The 17,821-nt window shown below is 38.8% G+C and overlaps 2 protein-coding genes across 2 annotated transcripts; one reads left to right on the top strand and one right to left on the bottom strand.

Moving 5' to 3' along the window:
• The first annotated feature begins 1,651 nt into the window (after positions 1-1,651).
• Positions 1,652-5,366, top strand: LOC306877264 (frizzled-5). Its single transcript, XM_079428922.1, has 3 exons — positions 1,652-1,889; positions 1,989-2,200; positions 2,293-5,366. The coding sequence occupies exon 3, from the start codon at positions 2,548-2,550 to the stop codon at positions 4,324-4,326; it is 1,779 nt and encodes a 592-aa protein (XP_079285048.1). The 5' UTR covers positions 1,652-1,889; positions 1,989-2,200; positions 2,293-2,547; the 3' UTR covers positions 4,327-5,366.
• Positions 5,367-5,791: 425 nt separating this feature from the next.
• LOC306877265 (cyclin-Y-like protein 1) lies at positions 5,792-17,152 on the bottom strand. The gene is made up of 10 exons (XM_079428923.1): positions 16,174-17,152; positions 10,946-11,020; positions 10,716-10,750; positions 10,523-10,623; positions 10,264-10,299; positions 10,112-10,163; positions 9,457-9,576; positions 8,261-8,427; positions 6,685-6,847; positions 5,792-6,576 (listed from the first exon to the last, which is right to left on the bottom strand). Exons 1-10 carry the CDS (start codon positions 16,325-16,327, stop codon positions 6,460-6,462), a joined length of 1,020 nt encoding a protein of 339 aa, XP_079285049.1. The 5' UTR covers positions 16,328-17,152; the 3' UTR covers positions 5,792-6,459.
• Between the last annotated feature and the right edge of the window lie 669 nt (positions 17,153-17,821).

Below are 17,821 nucleotides of genomic sequence, written 5' to 3'. Positions count from 1 at the left end.
ATCAACAATGAGAGAGAGAGAGAGAGAGAGAAATCCACCCTTCTGTGAAGAATTCCTAAACATGCTTCCTGTCTGAGTAAGTAACGGTGGAGTTTGTATAGCACCAGTGCAGACGTGAATGGGCAACAATCTGTCTCACTTTTCTCTGGATAGTGCAATAATTTCACTGCACTTTATCAGTATTATATACTATACTCTACATACAGTGGCTCCCATAAGTAGTAACTTTATCGCTTATAAAGTTATTTTCTAATGACTTTTAACTTGATGTTCCCAAAATGATTTCTAGAGAATGTGATGTCATTTTTCCTCCGTTTACACATCACATTAACTATGAATATGATCTACTAACATCTGACAACTTGGGTGTCTTAATTTTGAATGGTATATCTATTATATTATGATTTAAAAACTAATAAACGTCTTTTTATGAAACATTTGGCTTAAAACTGTTAGTGCTGTCTTTCTTTGAAATAAATGCCACTTGTGATCTAATTCAATGCTATTTATACATTTTGAAATTAAGCTGACAATGTTATTTTTATAGTATTATTTGTATACTATTTTAGTATCAATTAATGGCTTTTATTTTTTAATTATTAGTTTTCATTTTAATTTTAGTTGAAATTTAATATATGCTTTGTCAGTTTTTTTTATATTTCTATTTAAACTCTGTTTTAGTCATTTTAATATGTCAACTGAAACTTATTCCAGGCAGCGTATTTCATTTTCAGGTTTTTCAAGTAATATTTCGATTTAATTTCAGCTTTATTAACATTTTTTTTTTTTTTTAGTATTTAGTTAAACTTAAGTTCAAGTTAACAACAAGTTTTTAAATCATTCACAGAATCATGGAACCAGAAATGACTTCAGCGCTTTACCACAAAACAGGACAAAAACAAACATCACCTGATTTGGACTCGTTTTATTTGGTTGATGATTCCAAACATCACAAAAATGCAAACAACCTCTGAACTCTGACCTAGAAATGGCACCCTAGTGCACACTAGCTGTTCGCAAACAGTGTATCAGTGTGGCAAGGTGCTCCTCTCTGTTGCTTTCTTTGTTTCGTCGAGGCGTGAGTGATTAAGCTTGCGTTAGGAGTCATTATCTGAGTGTTTGCACTGCTCCGTCTGTCCTGAATGGGCCTAGTGGGTAAACACAACCGTAATACAGGATACACTTGCACAAGAGACTCAAGGTCTTTTCATAGTCAAACACACACACATCAACACACTCACCACTAATTCACTTCCCCTCCAAATCTCCACTGACTAATTTAAACATCCTCATTACAGTTAGATGAGTAACATGTGACATCTTCCCAGTGTTTTTTTATTTTTTTTAGCTAACATAAATGTTCATTTTGTTGATTTTTTAAGCCATTGTTCTAGTAAGCCTAACCAGTGTAACTATCACATTTTTTATTCAATTTAGGGTGGAAACCATGTCATAGTTCAGGACTCATTAAACGATTAAAAGCTTAATTTCACACAATGATATGAATGACGACACCTGTTACACCAAAAACAGAAATGATATCTATAAGTGAAATGTTTAGTTTCCACACAGATGACTGTCAGTGGCCCCTGGTGAAAAAGGGGTTGGGGCCTGAAAGTTGTGGGCGTGTCATTGCGGGTGGAGTATTTTCACTCCACTGAACCTCTACAGAGTGAGTAATTACTGGCTCCGCAGCCAACAGAGGGAACGCACGCTCTGCCACACAGAAAACTACCGTTTCAACAAATTACTAGAAGAGTTTGGCGTGGAATTGTGGAGTTTATACATGTTAAAGTGCGTGAAAGGACTCCAGTGGGCTGCTGGGAAACACACTGAAGGAAATGGCAGGAAGCACCTGAAACCTGTTGCTCTGAGCACTAATGCGAAAGGTGATTTTATTTTCTTATTAGCCTATTCACCCTTATTATACTTTAAAAAACGAAATTATTTTTGGACGTCAGGTATCTTTTTTTCTTATTTTCTTCTAGATTTTTCGGCGTCTTTTTTTTGTTGTGAATCCGCCGGATTGCATTCATCGGATACATTCACCTGCCATGTGGAATTTAAAGCAGATCAGAAAGGAAACCGACGCTTAAAATGTTACTTTGCTACAAAGTGCGGGAAATGAACTTTCGACCTTAACAAGGTTTACTCGGTGAATGATTGACCATTTAGTCCACGGATGCGCGTGCTTTTCCAGGTACGTTCTGACGCTCAATTCGGTTTATGATTTTCTGTAGAATTATTAAGCTATTGTTTGATTTAACTGTACTTGTTCTCTTACTCTTTCAGCCCGTGTTTAGGATCATGGTCTGTATGAAATGCACTCACACAGTTGGAAGAAAGTGTGCTCGGGATCTGGAATGAAACTTCACTGTGATTTACAACCTTGTGGACTGTGGACATGCTGCTGGAGCAATTAAGGTTTCCTTTTGGGATTTCTTCTATCCGAAACGCAGCAATAAATTAAAAAAAGAAAGAAAGGAAGGAAGGGGAAAAATCTGAGCTGAGAAAATACTCAAGAATTGAAATTAATAGTTTTCCAGTATGAGGAAACCTGCAGATAAGCATCATTTCACCATGGAGTCCTCAGGGATGTACCTGGTCGGATTTTGGCTTCACGTTCTGCTGCTGTTGCAACTGTCTCGGCTTGGAGATGCTGCCTCTAAGGATATAGTGTGTGAGCCCATCACCGTACCGATGTGCAAAGGGATTGGATACAATCACACCTACATGCCCAATCAGTTCAATCATGACACCCAGGATGAAGTCGGCTTGGAAGTGCACCAGTTTTGGCCACTTGTCCGGATCCGTTGCTCCCCGGACTTGCTTTTCTTCCTGTGCAGTATGTACACCCCAATCTGTCTTCAGGACTACAAAAAGCCTCTGCCGCCTTGCAGGTCTGTGTGCGAGAGGGCTAAGAGGGGTTGCTCCCCACTCATGATCCAGTATGGGTTTGAGTGGCCAGAGCGGATGAGTTGCGAGCAGCTGCCCATGCTGGGTGACACCGATCGGCTTTGTATGGACAGGAACAGCAGTGAGACCACAACTCAATCACCTCCTTTCCCCAAACCCACTCCCAAGGGAACGCCACGACATAGAGCCACTGCAAAATCTGCTCCGCCGCAGAAATGTGAACGTGAGTGCCATTGTCGAAATCCCCTCGTGACAATTAAACAGGACACACATCCTCTTCATAACCGGGTACATACCGGCTCTCTACCCAATTGCGCTTTGCCTTGCCACCAACCCTACTTCTCCCTGGATGAGCGTGCCTTCACAACCTTCTGGATCGGCCTTTGGTCGGTGCTGTGCTTTGTCTCGACGCTCACCACTGTGGCCACTTTCCTCATCGACATGGAACGTTTCAAATATCCAGAGCGGCCGATTATCTTCCTGGCTGCTTGTTATCTGTTTGTGTCGCTGGGGTACATCGTCCGACTGCTTGCGGGCCATGAGCGAGTAGCTTGCGAGGGCTCCGGCAACCAACAGCACATCCTCTATGACACCACGGGTCCAGCCCTTTGCACGCTAGTTTTCCTGCTCATATATTTTTTTGGAATGGCCAGCTCCATCTGGTGGGTGGTGCTTTCCTTCACCTGGTTCCTGGCGGCAGGAATGAAATGGGGGAATGAGGCCATTGCGGGTTACTCGCAGTACTTCCACCTTGCTGCTTGGCTCGTCCCTAGTGTCAAGTCCATCGCTGTCCTGGCTTTGAGTTCAGTGGATGGTGACCCCGTGGCTGGGATCTGTTACGTCGGCAACCAGAGTTTGGAGAGCCTACGTGGCTTCGTATTGGCACCGCTGGTCGTCTACCTCTTCACTGGCTCCCTCTTCCTTCTGGCCGGATTCATTTCACTTTTCCGGATCCGTAGCGTTATTAAACAGGGTGGCACCAAGACAGACAAGCTGGAGAAGTTAATGATCCGGATTGGGCTCTTCACCGTCCTGTATACCGTGCCCGCAACTATTGTGGTGGCTTGCCTGGTGTATGAGCAACATTACAGGCCAGGTTGGGAGCGGGCACTGGCCTGTTCTTGCCCGTCCGAGCGCCAGCGGCTTGGCGTGGGGCCGGACTATGCTGTCTTCATGCTGAAATACTTCATGTGCCTTGTAGTAGGCATTACCTCAGGTGTTTGGATCTGGTCCGGGAAGACTCTGGAGTCCTGGAGACGCTTTGTGGCGCGGTACCTCCCTTGTAGGACCCGGAAGCCACCTGTATCAGGCTCGTCCATGTACAGCGAGGCCAGCACCGCTCTCACAGCCCGAGCTGGAACGGCACCCACTGGGACGTATCACAAATCAGCACCTTCATCACATATCTGAGCATTGGCCAGAAAGCCCTTGTCCTTTATAAACCCTACAACTGTCAAATGAGTGACGCATGAAGTGTGCAGGTCAAGACTCTGAATGAGCAGGTGTCTGTTCGACCAACATCACCGGATAGGATGGATGGAACGAATATATTATGAAGGATTTTTACAGACTATTGGTCGTTTCATTGTAGTCAAGCTCTTCTCATTCACTGGTCTAATTTGCAAAGCAATTAACATGATACTTTGTGAGGAAAAGATGATCTCTACATATCGTAGCAAGCATGGTAGCCATCTATGTTTTTTAGATCGTGAATGATGGAAAAAAGATCTGACGTTAATACTTGATATGAGTCAAGACAAATTGAGGGCGTTGTGGAGATTTTATTTGTGTATTCTTGTAAATATGCTATCCGAGAACTTTGATATCTCAGATTACAGTTGCTCTGCTGTGTTTGTGACTTTATCAGCATTTTACAGGATGTCAGTAGGATCATTTTAAATAACATCTCTAGGTTTCTAATTTCACAAATTTGGACGTAGGATGTAAATAGGTGCTTGCATGCGTTCTCTGTAACCAAGAACAACACACTTTCATCTTATATTGTGCAAGTGGAGGTCTAGTAAAGAAGCAGTTCACAGTCACTTAAAGTTGTTGCAGGCATTTCTGCTCCGGGTAATGCTGACCGAATGTTCTTCAGTGTCCTTCAACAACCACTTAACAGGTTGTGTGTTTCAAAGCTATCTCTCCACTGATAATTGAGTGTTGGTTAGCATCTATTGGGCAGTGTTAGGGGATGTGTATGTATCATCTATAGAGTTGTTTGAAGAATCTGTAGGTCTATAGTGTGAGCTTGACTTCCCTCTTGTGGTCAATGGTTCAACTTTCATGAGGTTCAGGTGTTAACCAGCATCCTAGGTTTGTTGAGTAGAAGGCCAAATATGAACTGATTTCAAAACAAAGTGGAACAACATTTATTTCGGTCTGTTCATTTCCTTGGAAAGCGTTGTGATCCAGTCTTTGGTTGTTTTATCATTTCACCTTTATTTGTGTTTTGAATCAGAAAACCAGTGTTGGGTATGCACTTTTAGCAGACAGAATCTGTAAACAGTGTTTTTGTAGATCTGTGTGAAATCTTTCAGTGGAGCATTAAGGTGTAAATGTAAGCATTGTTTGGCTACTTTTTACTGTCCAAGCTGTTGTAGAAATAAATTTTCCTGTGTAGTTTTTAAAATGCCTCACGATTTTGCTGCATGTCTGGTTGTGTGTACATACTCGTTTGGCTCTATTAATATGTAAATCTTGTAGAAGACATGTCCTTTTAAGAGTCCAGACTGCAACTCTGTACATATGTTTTGTAAAAGATATGAAATACAGTGCTACAATTTTAAAGAGATTCTTAGATATTTATGAAAAGTGTCTTTTACATGTTTCTTTTCTCTTACTGGTAGAGAATAAAAGTGAGGAGCAATTTGTGAACTGGCAAGTCAAACGTTTGGTCCATTTGTGCTTTTTTTTTTTTTACTGTTTTGGAGAGGAAAAAAAAAAACAATTCACTCCATTGTTCTAAAAAAACACAAAACAAATCCAAAAATAATGTAAATTTTTTTTTTACCTTTCTAATGTTTTGTTAGTAGAATGCTATCAATTTCAGATTTTGTAACGGGTACTAAAAACCTGCACTATTCAAATGTTCTTTTACATTGTTTAAAACAAATATGGTTCTAACAAAGTTAATTAGCCCTTATTGTGAAAGGAAGAGCTGTAAGTGTTAAAATCCCTGGATTCATTTTTCAATGTAGTGCAACAAAACCACAAACCACCATTTTGACAGTTGACCTTGTAAAACGTTCTTCAAACATAAATTCAGACGTGTTACATGATTAGTGTTTATTTAAAATACTCCATCTGCAAATTATTTCAATTAAAAACTGACAGTTCACAGCTAGTAGCCTACATAGTAAGCAAAAAACAAACAAAAGAAACCGTTCAGTCTGTTTTTGTCTCTATGTTGTTCTGCATCGGTTGGGTAAAATGTAGGATCTTTCGACCGGCGTAACGTCGCAGCCAAAGGTGGGGGGTAAAGAACGAGTTTTGTCCATTGAGCTTCGTCTTGGAGTGGCCACTGTTTCCCGAGAAAAATCTCTAAGAAAGAACGGCATTGGATCTGCGGATGCCCACTAGGTTGTCTGCGCTGAATGATCTCCTCATCGCCACTCTGCTCAGATCCTTGTACTTATCCTCACATAGTCTTGAGATAGCCTTTGAAAGAAAGAACAAATTTGATTTTTTGCAAATAAATCGACCCATTAGAAAAAGTAGTATGGCTTTACATTAAAAAAATAGTCTTTTTTTTGGTCTGCTGCCCACCTCTAATTTCTGTGCTCTTTCGTTGCTCAATGGCTCCAAAGGAAAGCTCAGGTTGTTGTCGTCTGCTAAAGAGCGCAGGTCAAAGTAATACTTTGCGTAGACGCTGGCCGGCACATTAATGTTAAACTGTAGCAACTCCAGAAAATGTCTTTCCATCTCATTCCTGAAAAACAGATTGTGAGATTCAATGAGTCAGGATTGTCTTTTCTGAGTTGAAATCACAGACGACAGTACCAATGTAAATAAGGACGGATATATATATATAAAAAAAAAAGAACCAGAATTTTAAAAAAGTAGTAACACTAAAACTATACTATCCGTTACTGGCATGTCATGCATTGACACAGATTTTTCTTGACACATTCAAAACTATTTCCAATTTTTTCACACTACTGTTCTAAAGTTTGTGGTTGGTAAGACTTAACGTTTATGATATAAGTTTCATATGCTAATTAAAAATACAGTATAACAGCAATATTGTGAAATTATTGCATTTTAAGGTGTTTTCTATTTTAATTTTTTTTTTTATTTAATTTATGTAATGGCAAAAATATATTTTTAGTAGCCATTACTCCAGTCTTCCATCATTGTAATACGTGGATTTGGTGCTCAAGAAATATTTCTTATCAAAAATGTTGTTTATGTTTTTGTGGAAAAATAGTTTTTTTTCCCCAAGATTCTTTGAATATTAAAGTTAAAAAGAGCAATTTTTGTATCATTTTTACTGATATTTTGTCACTAACCTGTCACCCTTGCTGAATACAATTGTGTGCGTGTGTATATATATATATATATATATATATATATATATATATATATATACACATACATACACACACGCTGTATTTCCACTACATTACTACAATAGTAATATTTAAAATCTTTGACACTCCCAAACCATCGTACAGATTGTCTGCTGCGTCTGAGAGCAGGTACGGAGACTTTCACTGTGTCACCTGACTGTTTTGGGAAAAGCAGACGTTAGGTTGAGGTTTGTATGGGTGGTGTTGTGAGAGGGGGGAGGGGGGCGGTTCAGTCGCTAGGGGCAACAAATGGAGTGGGCGAGAGCCTGGACTATTGTAGAGGAGTCTGAGAGCACTTGAAGCCCGCCAGCCCAGAGGCTCACAAAGACTGCTTCAATGAAAGGGATGAAAATAGAGCGAAGGGGCAGAGAGAAGAGAAGAGGGACATGGCCTTTAACATACACAATCAGGTAGAACAGACACGTACACACACAAACCCTGTCTGTGTCATTTATATGGATATTGAGACATGAGAACAAACAAAAAAAAAACAAGGTTTTGAAGTGTCACTTCATTTTTTCTAAACATTTTTTTTTATCTTGCTTGTTCCTAGGGATATGGGAAGTTGTGAGGCATGTAGGAGTTGTAGACTGGAATGAGTTGGCAGAGGAGTGAAGTGACACACCGTACTGTCTCCTGACTGCAGCTCATGTTGGATTTTGGATGGTGTGTTGATGTATCACATCAAGACGTTTTGTTCTAGATTATTTCGACTGTACAAATGAGCTGTAACATTTCAGCAGAACGGACAGTGACTATATAATCTCACTCACATGTCCTCAACAGTGATGTCTTTGAGGATTTGACAGTAGTCGACGTTCCACACGGCCTGATCGTCCCAGACTTTCGAGGCCAGCAGAATGGCTCCCAGAACAATCCTCTTCCAGTTAGATGGGCAAATGTCCAGCTCTGCATACGTCAACAGCCTCTCCAAATATACCTGCAGCAAAGACCGTTTTCAAAAGATGCTTCTTACAAAGGCAACTTGAGATAAAGCATATGTATTATTGTGTGCCAATTAGAATTAAAAACACTGGAAAATCTTTTAAATTACATTTAGTTCAAAACCATTTGCTGATGCAATACTTATAAAATAACAATTAATAATACTTTTACAGCATTTATTAATTTCAGGAAGAAAGAAAGAATGAGTTTGTCTTGGCAATGTTATTCTAGGATCATTTATACATAACCGTTCAAATGTTTACATCTGGTAAGTAGTTTTTTTAAGTATTTGATAGTCTCCTATGGTCACCAAGGCTACATTTAGGATTATATATATACATATATGTATATATATATATATATATATATATTTTTTTTTAATTATGTTTTCAGCATCATATGATCTTTCAGAAATCATTCTAATACGCTGGTTTGGTGTAACACTTGTTTCAACATTTTTTGTGATTCTATTTTTTGGGAATACAAAGTTCTAAAGAACAGCATTTATTTAAAAAAAAGTAATATTTAGTACCATTATCTTTACTGTGACTTTTTAATCAACTTGATGCATTCTTACTGTATAGAAGTATTCATTAAAAACCATAAAATAAATAAACCCGACTAAGCCCAAACTCTTAAACATTAGTGTACATTCATTATATTATGTTGTATAAATGAGCATTAATGTATTATAATTGAATCTAAATTAACAACGAACAATAGAATATTTATAAATTAGCATTAACCTTTATTAATAAATGCTGTAAAAACAGTTTTGTTGTTTGTTAATGATACCTATTAACTAATGATAACAATCGAACCTTGTTGTACAATGTTTCATCAAAATATTTGATTGTAAATAATCAGAGGTGACTGGTTGTGGACAACACTGGTTAAACACATGACGATCCATTCTCTGGTGCTCTACTGTCCTCTACTGGACGTCAAGAAACTGTACCTCCTGCTATTTCTCATCGTACAGAATAAGCTGGAAGTAAAGCAGACCAGGCTGCTATTCTCTTACCAGAGTGACGATCGCACACTCGGCTGTGAGCTGTGCAGCGCTGAACAGCGTTCGGACGAATCGATAGATGAGTTTGTGTTCGGGGTCTGTGCGGGAGTAATCATCAGGAACCTGCTCCCTCTGCCAAAGGTAGCATTCATACACATTACATGCTAATATGTTCAAAATGTCTAGCTCAACTTCAAGCTCAAATGTGTTTCATTTAATATAAGTATTATGTTCATTATTTGCTTGTGATGATTAAAGTGTCAGTATGATGCCAAGAGACCTACTATAAGAGTCCCTGTCATTGTGGCAAGTGAGAGAACATAAGATAACTATATGTGCTAGGAGTGGGGAAAAATAACTGACTTCTTACAGAGTGTATGTTATATGTCAAGTCCCAAATAACAAAAATAACTGACCGTTCACAAATGCTTTTTAAAAATCCATTTCAAATGGATTTTACACCACATATGTATGAATCAGATCAAATGTACAAATCAGATTGCATAACATTTCTGCTGCTCAGATTAAACAGCTAAAAGGATTTGATGCACAAAAAAAAATAGATATTGCAGCCTGCCTGAACAAAACCAAATAGTGACTATAAAATGTGCAATTGTCCAACAGCTCAAGATGTTACTGAAAAAAGAAAAAGAAGGGGTTAACTTACAGATAAGGGGTGCATTTTTTCATCAAAGATGTCCAATGACCTATCGGAGTCCCTGAAATAGATTAATACAATTTTTTTAAATCCCAGAACACTTTTTATATGCAAAATTTAGGTCAAATGATGCTTGTGGAAAAGAACCTAATAAAACGTACCTGTTTTTAATGTGATAATATATTGCTAATGTGACACTGGAAGCAGAGAACAGAAAGGTGGTCAACACACAAACCAAAGCGAAATAAAATAAAACACACAACAAACAGCCCTCCACCTTTTCAATTTGCTAATTATTTTTTACATGCATTCAATGGTGTGTACTCATGTAGCTCATTAATGTATATATATTTTACTATAAGCAGTACTGTAGAAAGAGTTCGAAAAAAGCATGCAATAACACAATGAACCTTCACTGACCATTTGATTGTGCTTTTCAGGTTGGGCTGACTGACGGTACTATCATCAATGAATATCGTAGAGCAGGAGCTGTACTTCTTCGAAAGCAGACCAGGTGAGACCTTTAGAAACGACCAACATTTAACACGCTTGCAGAAAGACGTTCCTTATAACCAAGCACAACTACAAAACAAACTCAAACACGTTCACTCACGTGGTTTATGTGATTGCTTTTCCTCCTGTCCCGTACTGAAAAGAAAGGCAGGGGCTTTGTTGTAAACATTTCTTCATCAAATATTGACAAGCTGTACCAGTGGCCATTTACCAAAGTGACTTTCCAGCTATTAACATTATGGGTCAGGACACTAGTTAATATGCAGCTACTAACAAGAAAGTAAAATGAAATGATTAACTCATTAGATGACAATTTTTGGAAACACTCACCATCTGTGTGTGACTTGCTGAGGAAGATGGTGCTGGCACGGGCATGATCTGATGGGTTGGACTCTAAAGCCAAATCTAGAAGACAGATAATCAATCAATCAACATAAGCGCATAAGGCACAATTACAAACAATAGGCTAATAAACATCCAAGAATGGGTGGTATGGTCGGTGGGCAACACGCCGACATATAGCGTGCCATTGCGCTATGGGCATCCAGAGTTCGAATCCCGGATCGAGGGCCTTTCCCAATTCCCCCCTCCCACTTCACTCCTACACTGTCCTATAATAAAAAAGTAAAAAATATGCCAAAAAAAAAGAATGGGTGGTATGTACTTTAATATCAATGAAATCTAAACCTTTCAAAGTGTTAACATTTCACATATCATTTTACATAATACCATTTGCAGTTTTCAAAAGTTTTTGGTTAATACATTTTTCTGTTTTTGAGTTTAAAGTCTTTTTTGCTCAACAAGATCGTAAAAACTGTATAATTATGAAATATTATTAGAATTGAATAACAATTGTGTTCTATTTTAATTACAGTATTTTACAATGTCATTTATTCTTATGATGGAAAAGCTGAATTTTCCGCAGCCATTACTTCAGTCTTCAGTGTCACATGATCCTTTAGAAATCTATTATGCCGATTTGGTGCTCAAGAAACATTTTTTATTATCAATCTTAAAAAACAGCACTCATTTGATGTAGAAACTTTTTAAAACGTCTTTACTGTCACTTTAATGCATCCGTAGTGTACTTTTATTATAGCATAATATTCGATTTTTCCTGTTGATTACATTTGCCCAATAACAAGGCAAAGCCAAGAATGAATTTTAAAAAATGAGCTAGAAGTGCATCGGTGGTGACGTACATAATCATTCAACTGTCCAACAGAATAAATATTCATCTTTATACAGAAACAACCCCCTACAAGGGAGATAAGGAGGTATGTCGTCCGGCTCTGAGCACTCAAACTGATTGGCAGGGGCATGCTGCTACCCGCTCTGGCCACAGGAGTGAGAGAAGTGGGGGCACAATAAGCCTATTGTATGGGTACTGGAATAGAACAACGCGAGCTCACACCCTGAGCGCCGCCCACACCGCCATGTGCCACAGGAGCCATGCCAACGGATCAAAACGGACCTTACTACACATTACAAACCATAACTGAATCTACTGGGAGATGAGTTTGTAAACGGTTTTAAGTCTACAGCCATAAAATGTCAAAATATTCTACCCCAAGTGTTGTAAAGAACATTAGGATTGAGGATTTTGCCCAGGCCACTTCACTGAAAGATGTCTACATCAGCCAAAGAAGAGACATTCTTCTGGAATTAAATGGAGACAGGGTCAAAAGATTTGTGCCAGTGCTGCTAGGTTGTACAGTAAACACACTCCAAGGAGATGTTTGGACAGCTGAAACCATGTCATGGGAGCTACAAAACTGGCAGGAGGTGAAGTGCAGGTGCAGGACAGAAGAATTCTTGAGGAAGTTCAGGGTACCCAGCTTTAGTTTGGATGATTTTACTTTACAGTCTATGGCCCTAAATGTAAAATGGATCACAAGGCAAATCACAATGCATGTAGCATTCATAGAATTACCAAAGAGCCACTGTGCCCACAAGTAGGCATTGGCAGAATGTTTTATTCTGCTTCTCTTTTTTCTTGCTGGTCAACAGCTAGAAACAACAGTAGTTAAAGATTGTAATTTATGAAGAAAGTTTATAGCTAGTTAAATTAATAACATATTAATAACATTGTTTAATGGAGAAGATATTTATAAGCAACTCTATCAACCTATTCAACACTAAAATTCACATCCATTTCCTACCCGATACGAATGGCATGGCAAAGTGAGAATGACAAGTCCAAATTAGTTAGGCAAACCCAAAGACTTATTTCTCAACCGAACTCTCGTTGGAGCTGAGGCCCAGATTCCTTCCCCTGAGAGATCGATGGTCATGGGTGAGAGAGAAAGCTGACCAATAGGGAGGTGCAGGAACACATGGTGACAAGGCAGCTTTAGTCCAAGGGTGGCAAACTCCAGTTAATTATACGTTCGCTAACTCAGTGATAAAACGCAAAGCTAACGTCACACTGCTGGCAAATACAAATGCCTTCTTTCTTAGTGGATCACACATAAAGATTAGATCAAAATCTTGAGGGCGTGTGTTATAGTGATTTTACTCCACCTCACTTAGTGCATAAGAACATTCCTAAACTGTGGTAAAAGCCCTGTAATGACCTCCCATTAATTATTGCTTTAAAGGATTAGTTCAATAAAAACTAACAGTTCTGTCATCATTTACTCTCATGTTGCTCCAAACCTGTGTGACTTCTGTGGAAATACAGAAAGAAAGACCAGTCGCTCTCTTTGTTTTGTAATATTGTTTTTTTATGAACTTCAACTATCCCTTTAGCATACATTACGGTTCAAATTTTGGGGTTGTAAGAATATTTAACGCTTTTTAAAGACGTCTGTGCTCACAGAAGCTGCATTTTTTTTATTAAGAAATACTATTAAAAAACGAATATTTAGAAATATTGTTACAAGTTAAATAACTGCTTTCGGTTTAATATATTGCAGTGTATTTTAAAATGTAATTTATTTCTGTGACTACAAAGCTGAATTTCAAAGCTGAGTGTCACAGGATCCTTCAGAAATCATTCTATTCTGATTTAGTGCTCAAGTAATATTATTTATTATCAATGTTGAAAACAGTTGTGCTGCTAAAAGGGGACCTATTATCTCCCTTTTTAAAAGATGTAAAAAGTCTCTGATGTCCCCAGAGCGTATATGTGAAGTTTTAGCTCAATATACCGCACAGATACATTTTTACAGCTTGTGAAAATTGCCACTTTTAGGGTGTGAGCCAAAACGCTTTGTTTTGAGTATGTTGCTTTAAATGCGAGTGAGCTGTAGCTCCCGGAGAAGAGGGCGGAGCTTCAAGAGCTCAAGCTCCGCATTAGCAGTGCTAGCCTTTGCAAATAAACATTCCACTATTAAAACAAGCCTGTTATCTTTACAGAAAACTACTCGGTTTCAAATTCAGTCATCTGATTATACTGTGCATAATAAATTCACGTTTATGAATTACACAGACGGGAGCACGGCAGGATAAAAATATCACATGCTATCACAAACTTTATAAGTCCCACTTCTGATTATGAACTTCAAGCGATCGACTCACATTGCTTTCATACGCAACTTTTAACTACCACATTCCTACTCATGATCATTCTGGCAGCATCAGTGAAAACACACAGAGACAATGATAGCTTTAGCAATATGCCTTACTGAGTGCCAAGAAGCTCTTTCAGAAAAGCAATTTGGAAAACAAAAGCGTGATACTTTGTCTGGAGCTGACGTTCGCGCACGAAGCGTTGGTATTAATTCCTAAACATATAGGGGACGTTACCGATTTTTTTTTCCGGGATATTTCCTTCTAAAATGAAATGTAGCCACAGTAAAATTTACTAGCCAACGGCGATTCAATTGCCAAGGTGTCTGTAGAGGGTTAGTGTTTGAAATACAATTTTTGTAACAATGTAAATGTCATCCTTGCTGTCGCTATATCAATTTAATATATCCTTGCTGAATACAAGTATTAATTTCTTTCCACATGAAAAAAGAACCCAAACTTTTGAATAGTAGTGTATGTGCTAAACAACTGAGATTCATTCATTCCATAGGTCTCTAGAGCTCATGTACTGTACTCAACTGACACTCCCATTCCCCCACCACCAAAGTCAAAAATAACCCCTGGGGGTAGGGCAGCCGTCCTCACTGAGGGGAGGAACACGGTTGTAGTGTGGCGTAGCACAGTGATTCCCAACAAGGGGTATGTGTACCTCAGATTTTGTTTTACTTAAAGAAAATTCACAACTTGATTTCCAGTGCTGTCAGTACTAAAATAAATCCTATCATATCAGCAGTGCTTGTCTTTCTTACACTTCGCTTATCTTCTGTTTTTGGTGCTGATTAAGGAGAAAGATTGGGAAACGCTGGCATAACAAACCAGAGAAGTGATTCTATATAATGTATGAAGACAATGAGACAGTTCAATCCAGGAAAACTACGTTTATCCAAACTTAACCTCTAAGCCCCAAAAGGAACAAAACGTACCTCATGGAGATTCCCAACGAGAGAGTGAGATAAGGAGAGTATGCAGCTGTCCCAAGATCTACATCAGTGGGATGCCAGGAATACTACACATTTTTGACCATCTCTGCTAGTTAAATTAAAATAGTTTTTATTCTCATGTCCAACATTATTCCAAATTAACCATGACCTGGAATGTCCCAATCATACAGGATTAACCGCAGCCGCAGTAGTGGAGTTTACACTGCTGTCATATGTGCTTTAAGCCACAGATGAAGACATGTTGCTCTAAATACAGCAATGGAAGTTATTTGTGAGTGTGTGTCTGAGACTATATGCATCTCCCCTGAGGGTAAAATAGCTCAGGCTAAATAAACAGTAGTAAAGACTGCAAACAATCCCAAGAGGCATCACACACATATCCCAAATACTAACAGTTATCCTTCTAAACATCTCCATAAACCTTGTTTCTATCAATAACGTTACTAAGTGTAGCTAATTAGTCATATCTGCAATTGTTATTCGGACCGAAAATGTTATAGGCCACCCATTTTCAGAGCAAACCAACAGCACTTAAACTGTTCAGCTCTTAACAGAAACCCGACCCGTGAGACGAAGAGGTCAAGGCATCGGATCACAGAAGTAAAGTTCCTTAAGAAGCTGTGGCACACAAATGTGGAAACACAAGTATAGTAAAGAACAGAATAGAATTTTGTGGTGACAGCTGCTGTCATGGAACAACACTTGCAACATTTTGGTTAAAGTTCTAGATTTAGTTCTCAAATCTGGTTCTAGATAACCCAAGAACTGCACATTTTGGAAAATAGTCAGACATTGAAACTTCTAATAAACAGATTATATAAATCAGGTTAATTAGGGGAGACATCCAAAATGTGCAATTGAAAACCACTTGTCTGGATCAAGGGTGCTTAGTTTTGCTAGTGGAGATCCACCTCGAAAGTTAATTTCCAACCTGTCTGTATTATTATCAAATAAACATTAAGACCTTGATGAGATAGTTCAGGTGTGTTTGAGCAGGGTTAGTCCAGAAGGTTGATCTCCACTAGCAGGATTCATGGTCTAGAACTTCAGCTTACCATAGATCTTTTACCCACTAGAACTTACCATCGGGAACCTCTCGGTCACTGATGTGCTGCAAGTATGGACCAGTGTCATCACTCAGGTCTGTGTTGATCTGATAGTCCTCCAGACGCTCCACCTGACGGGGTAGTTTGGGACTCCCACTGGGGGACACGCAGCAGGATGCTGTATTTCCCATGATGATACACACAAGTATGTGCTCTACCTGTTCAGCTGTGTTAGTCTAGGCAGCTTCTGTCATCAAATGTGAATCAGTAGATCCAATGAATGAACTCAAGCTAAATGATGAGCTGAAATAAACAAACAGTCAGCATTTACTGCTGTGCTGTCTTGCTGTTCCAGACTCAAGAGGTATTTTACTATCTGTGCCAGTCATATAACGGGACTCCATGCATTTAGACCAAAGGATTTAGCATCCGAGCAATCGATACAACCGGATATGAGACACGTGACTGACAGCATATCACTAGAAAATATCAGTCTGAGATCATTCAATACTGACTTATTCTTTCAAATTAGCCGCACATGCTAACTGCTAATATTGATTCATTGTGAATAAGCGAGTTATTAGCCGCCGTGCTAACTGAGATAAACCATCCCTTTAATTATTTTGTGAATGTTCGAATGTGGCTTAAATTAAGCCGGTTTAGCGGTTCGAATCGGGAACAGATGGAGTAGCCCACGAAGAACAGACTTCCAAGCATTTATCCGTCATGTATAGGGCAGATCTGTGTGCTGGCTGAAACTCTGGATCCAATAATCACTCAAATCCTCAGGCCTTCGGGCCCGTAGCGAGAGAAAATGAAGCTTTTAACGCAGCAGATGAATAAAGTCCTGTCCGTTTACATGCGCCTAGTTCAAGCTCCGGGTTCGTTTGTTGTTATTAGATGTTGTCCAACGAGTTTCGTCGGAGAGTCCCCCTGTTATCCCCTCCTCCTCGCCGGCCAGTGAAGCAGCAAGCGATCCTCTCCCCGCCACCACCGCCATCTGCTCCGAGTGACGCAGGGAGGGCCCGCCCCTTTTCGACATTCCATCAAATACGATTGGATGAGGGATCAAAACAAAATAAATATCTGTTTAAGGATTGGTTATTATAACTGTCAATCACGTCGGCAAGCTAAAGATTTTAAACCCCGCCCATTTACACACCTCTTTGTGAATAGAATGAAATGGAATACTAGCGTACTGTATAATGTCTACTATTCTTATGTGAAATAGTATATAAACTATAGAACGATAAACATTTCAAACAGTATACATGCTTAATTCAGCAAGTGCTGTCCAGTTATATGAAATAAAAATTGTTGGGTCTTTTTTTTTGCAGTGGAATAGAAATTTAAATACCAATAGGCTAAATCATAATTGTTACATATTTGTATGTGTATGTAAGTTTCTACTCATCAAGCGTGCATTTATTTGAAAATTATTTTTACTGTTTAAAATTTTAAAATTTAATTTATTCCTGTGATTTCAAACCTGAATGTCACATGATCCTTCAGAAATCATTATAAACCATTCTAGATTTGCTGCTCAAAAAACATTTCCTATTATTTTTATGTTGAAAACAGTGGAGTAGATTTTTTTTCGGTTTCTTTGATAAATAGAAAGTTCAGAAGAATAGCAAAAATAAATAAATACAAATTATACCGACTCCAAGCTTTTGAATGGTGTA

Source organism: Barbus barbus, assembly GCF_936440315.1.
Source record: "Barbus barbus genome assembly, chromosome: 11".
In the NCBI taxonomy this organism is placed as follows: Eukaryota; Metazoa; Chordata; class Actinopteri; order Cypriniformes; family Cyprinidae; genus Barbus; species Barbus barbus.
The sequence above is the reverse complement of the archived record's forward strand: the minus strand, read 5'-3'. Positions and strand labels throughout refer to the sequence as shown.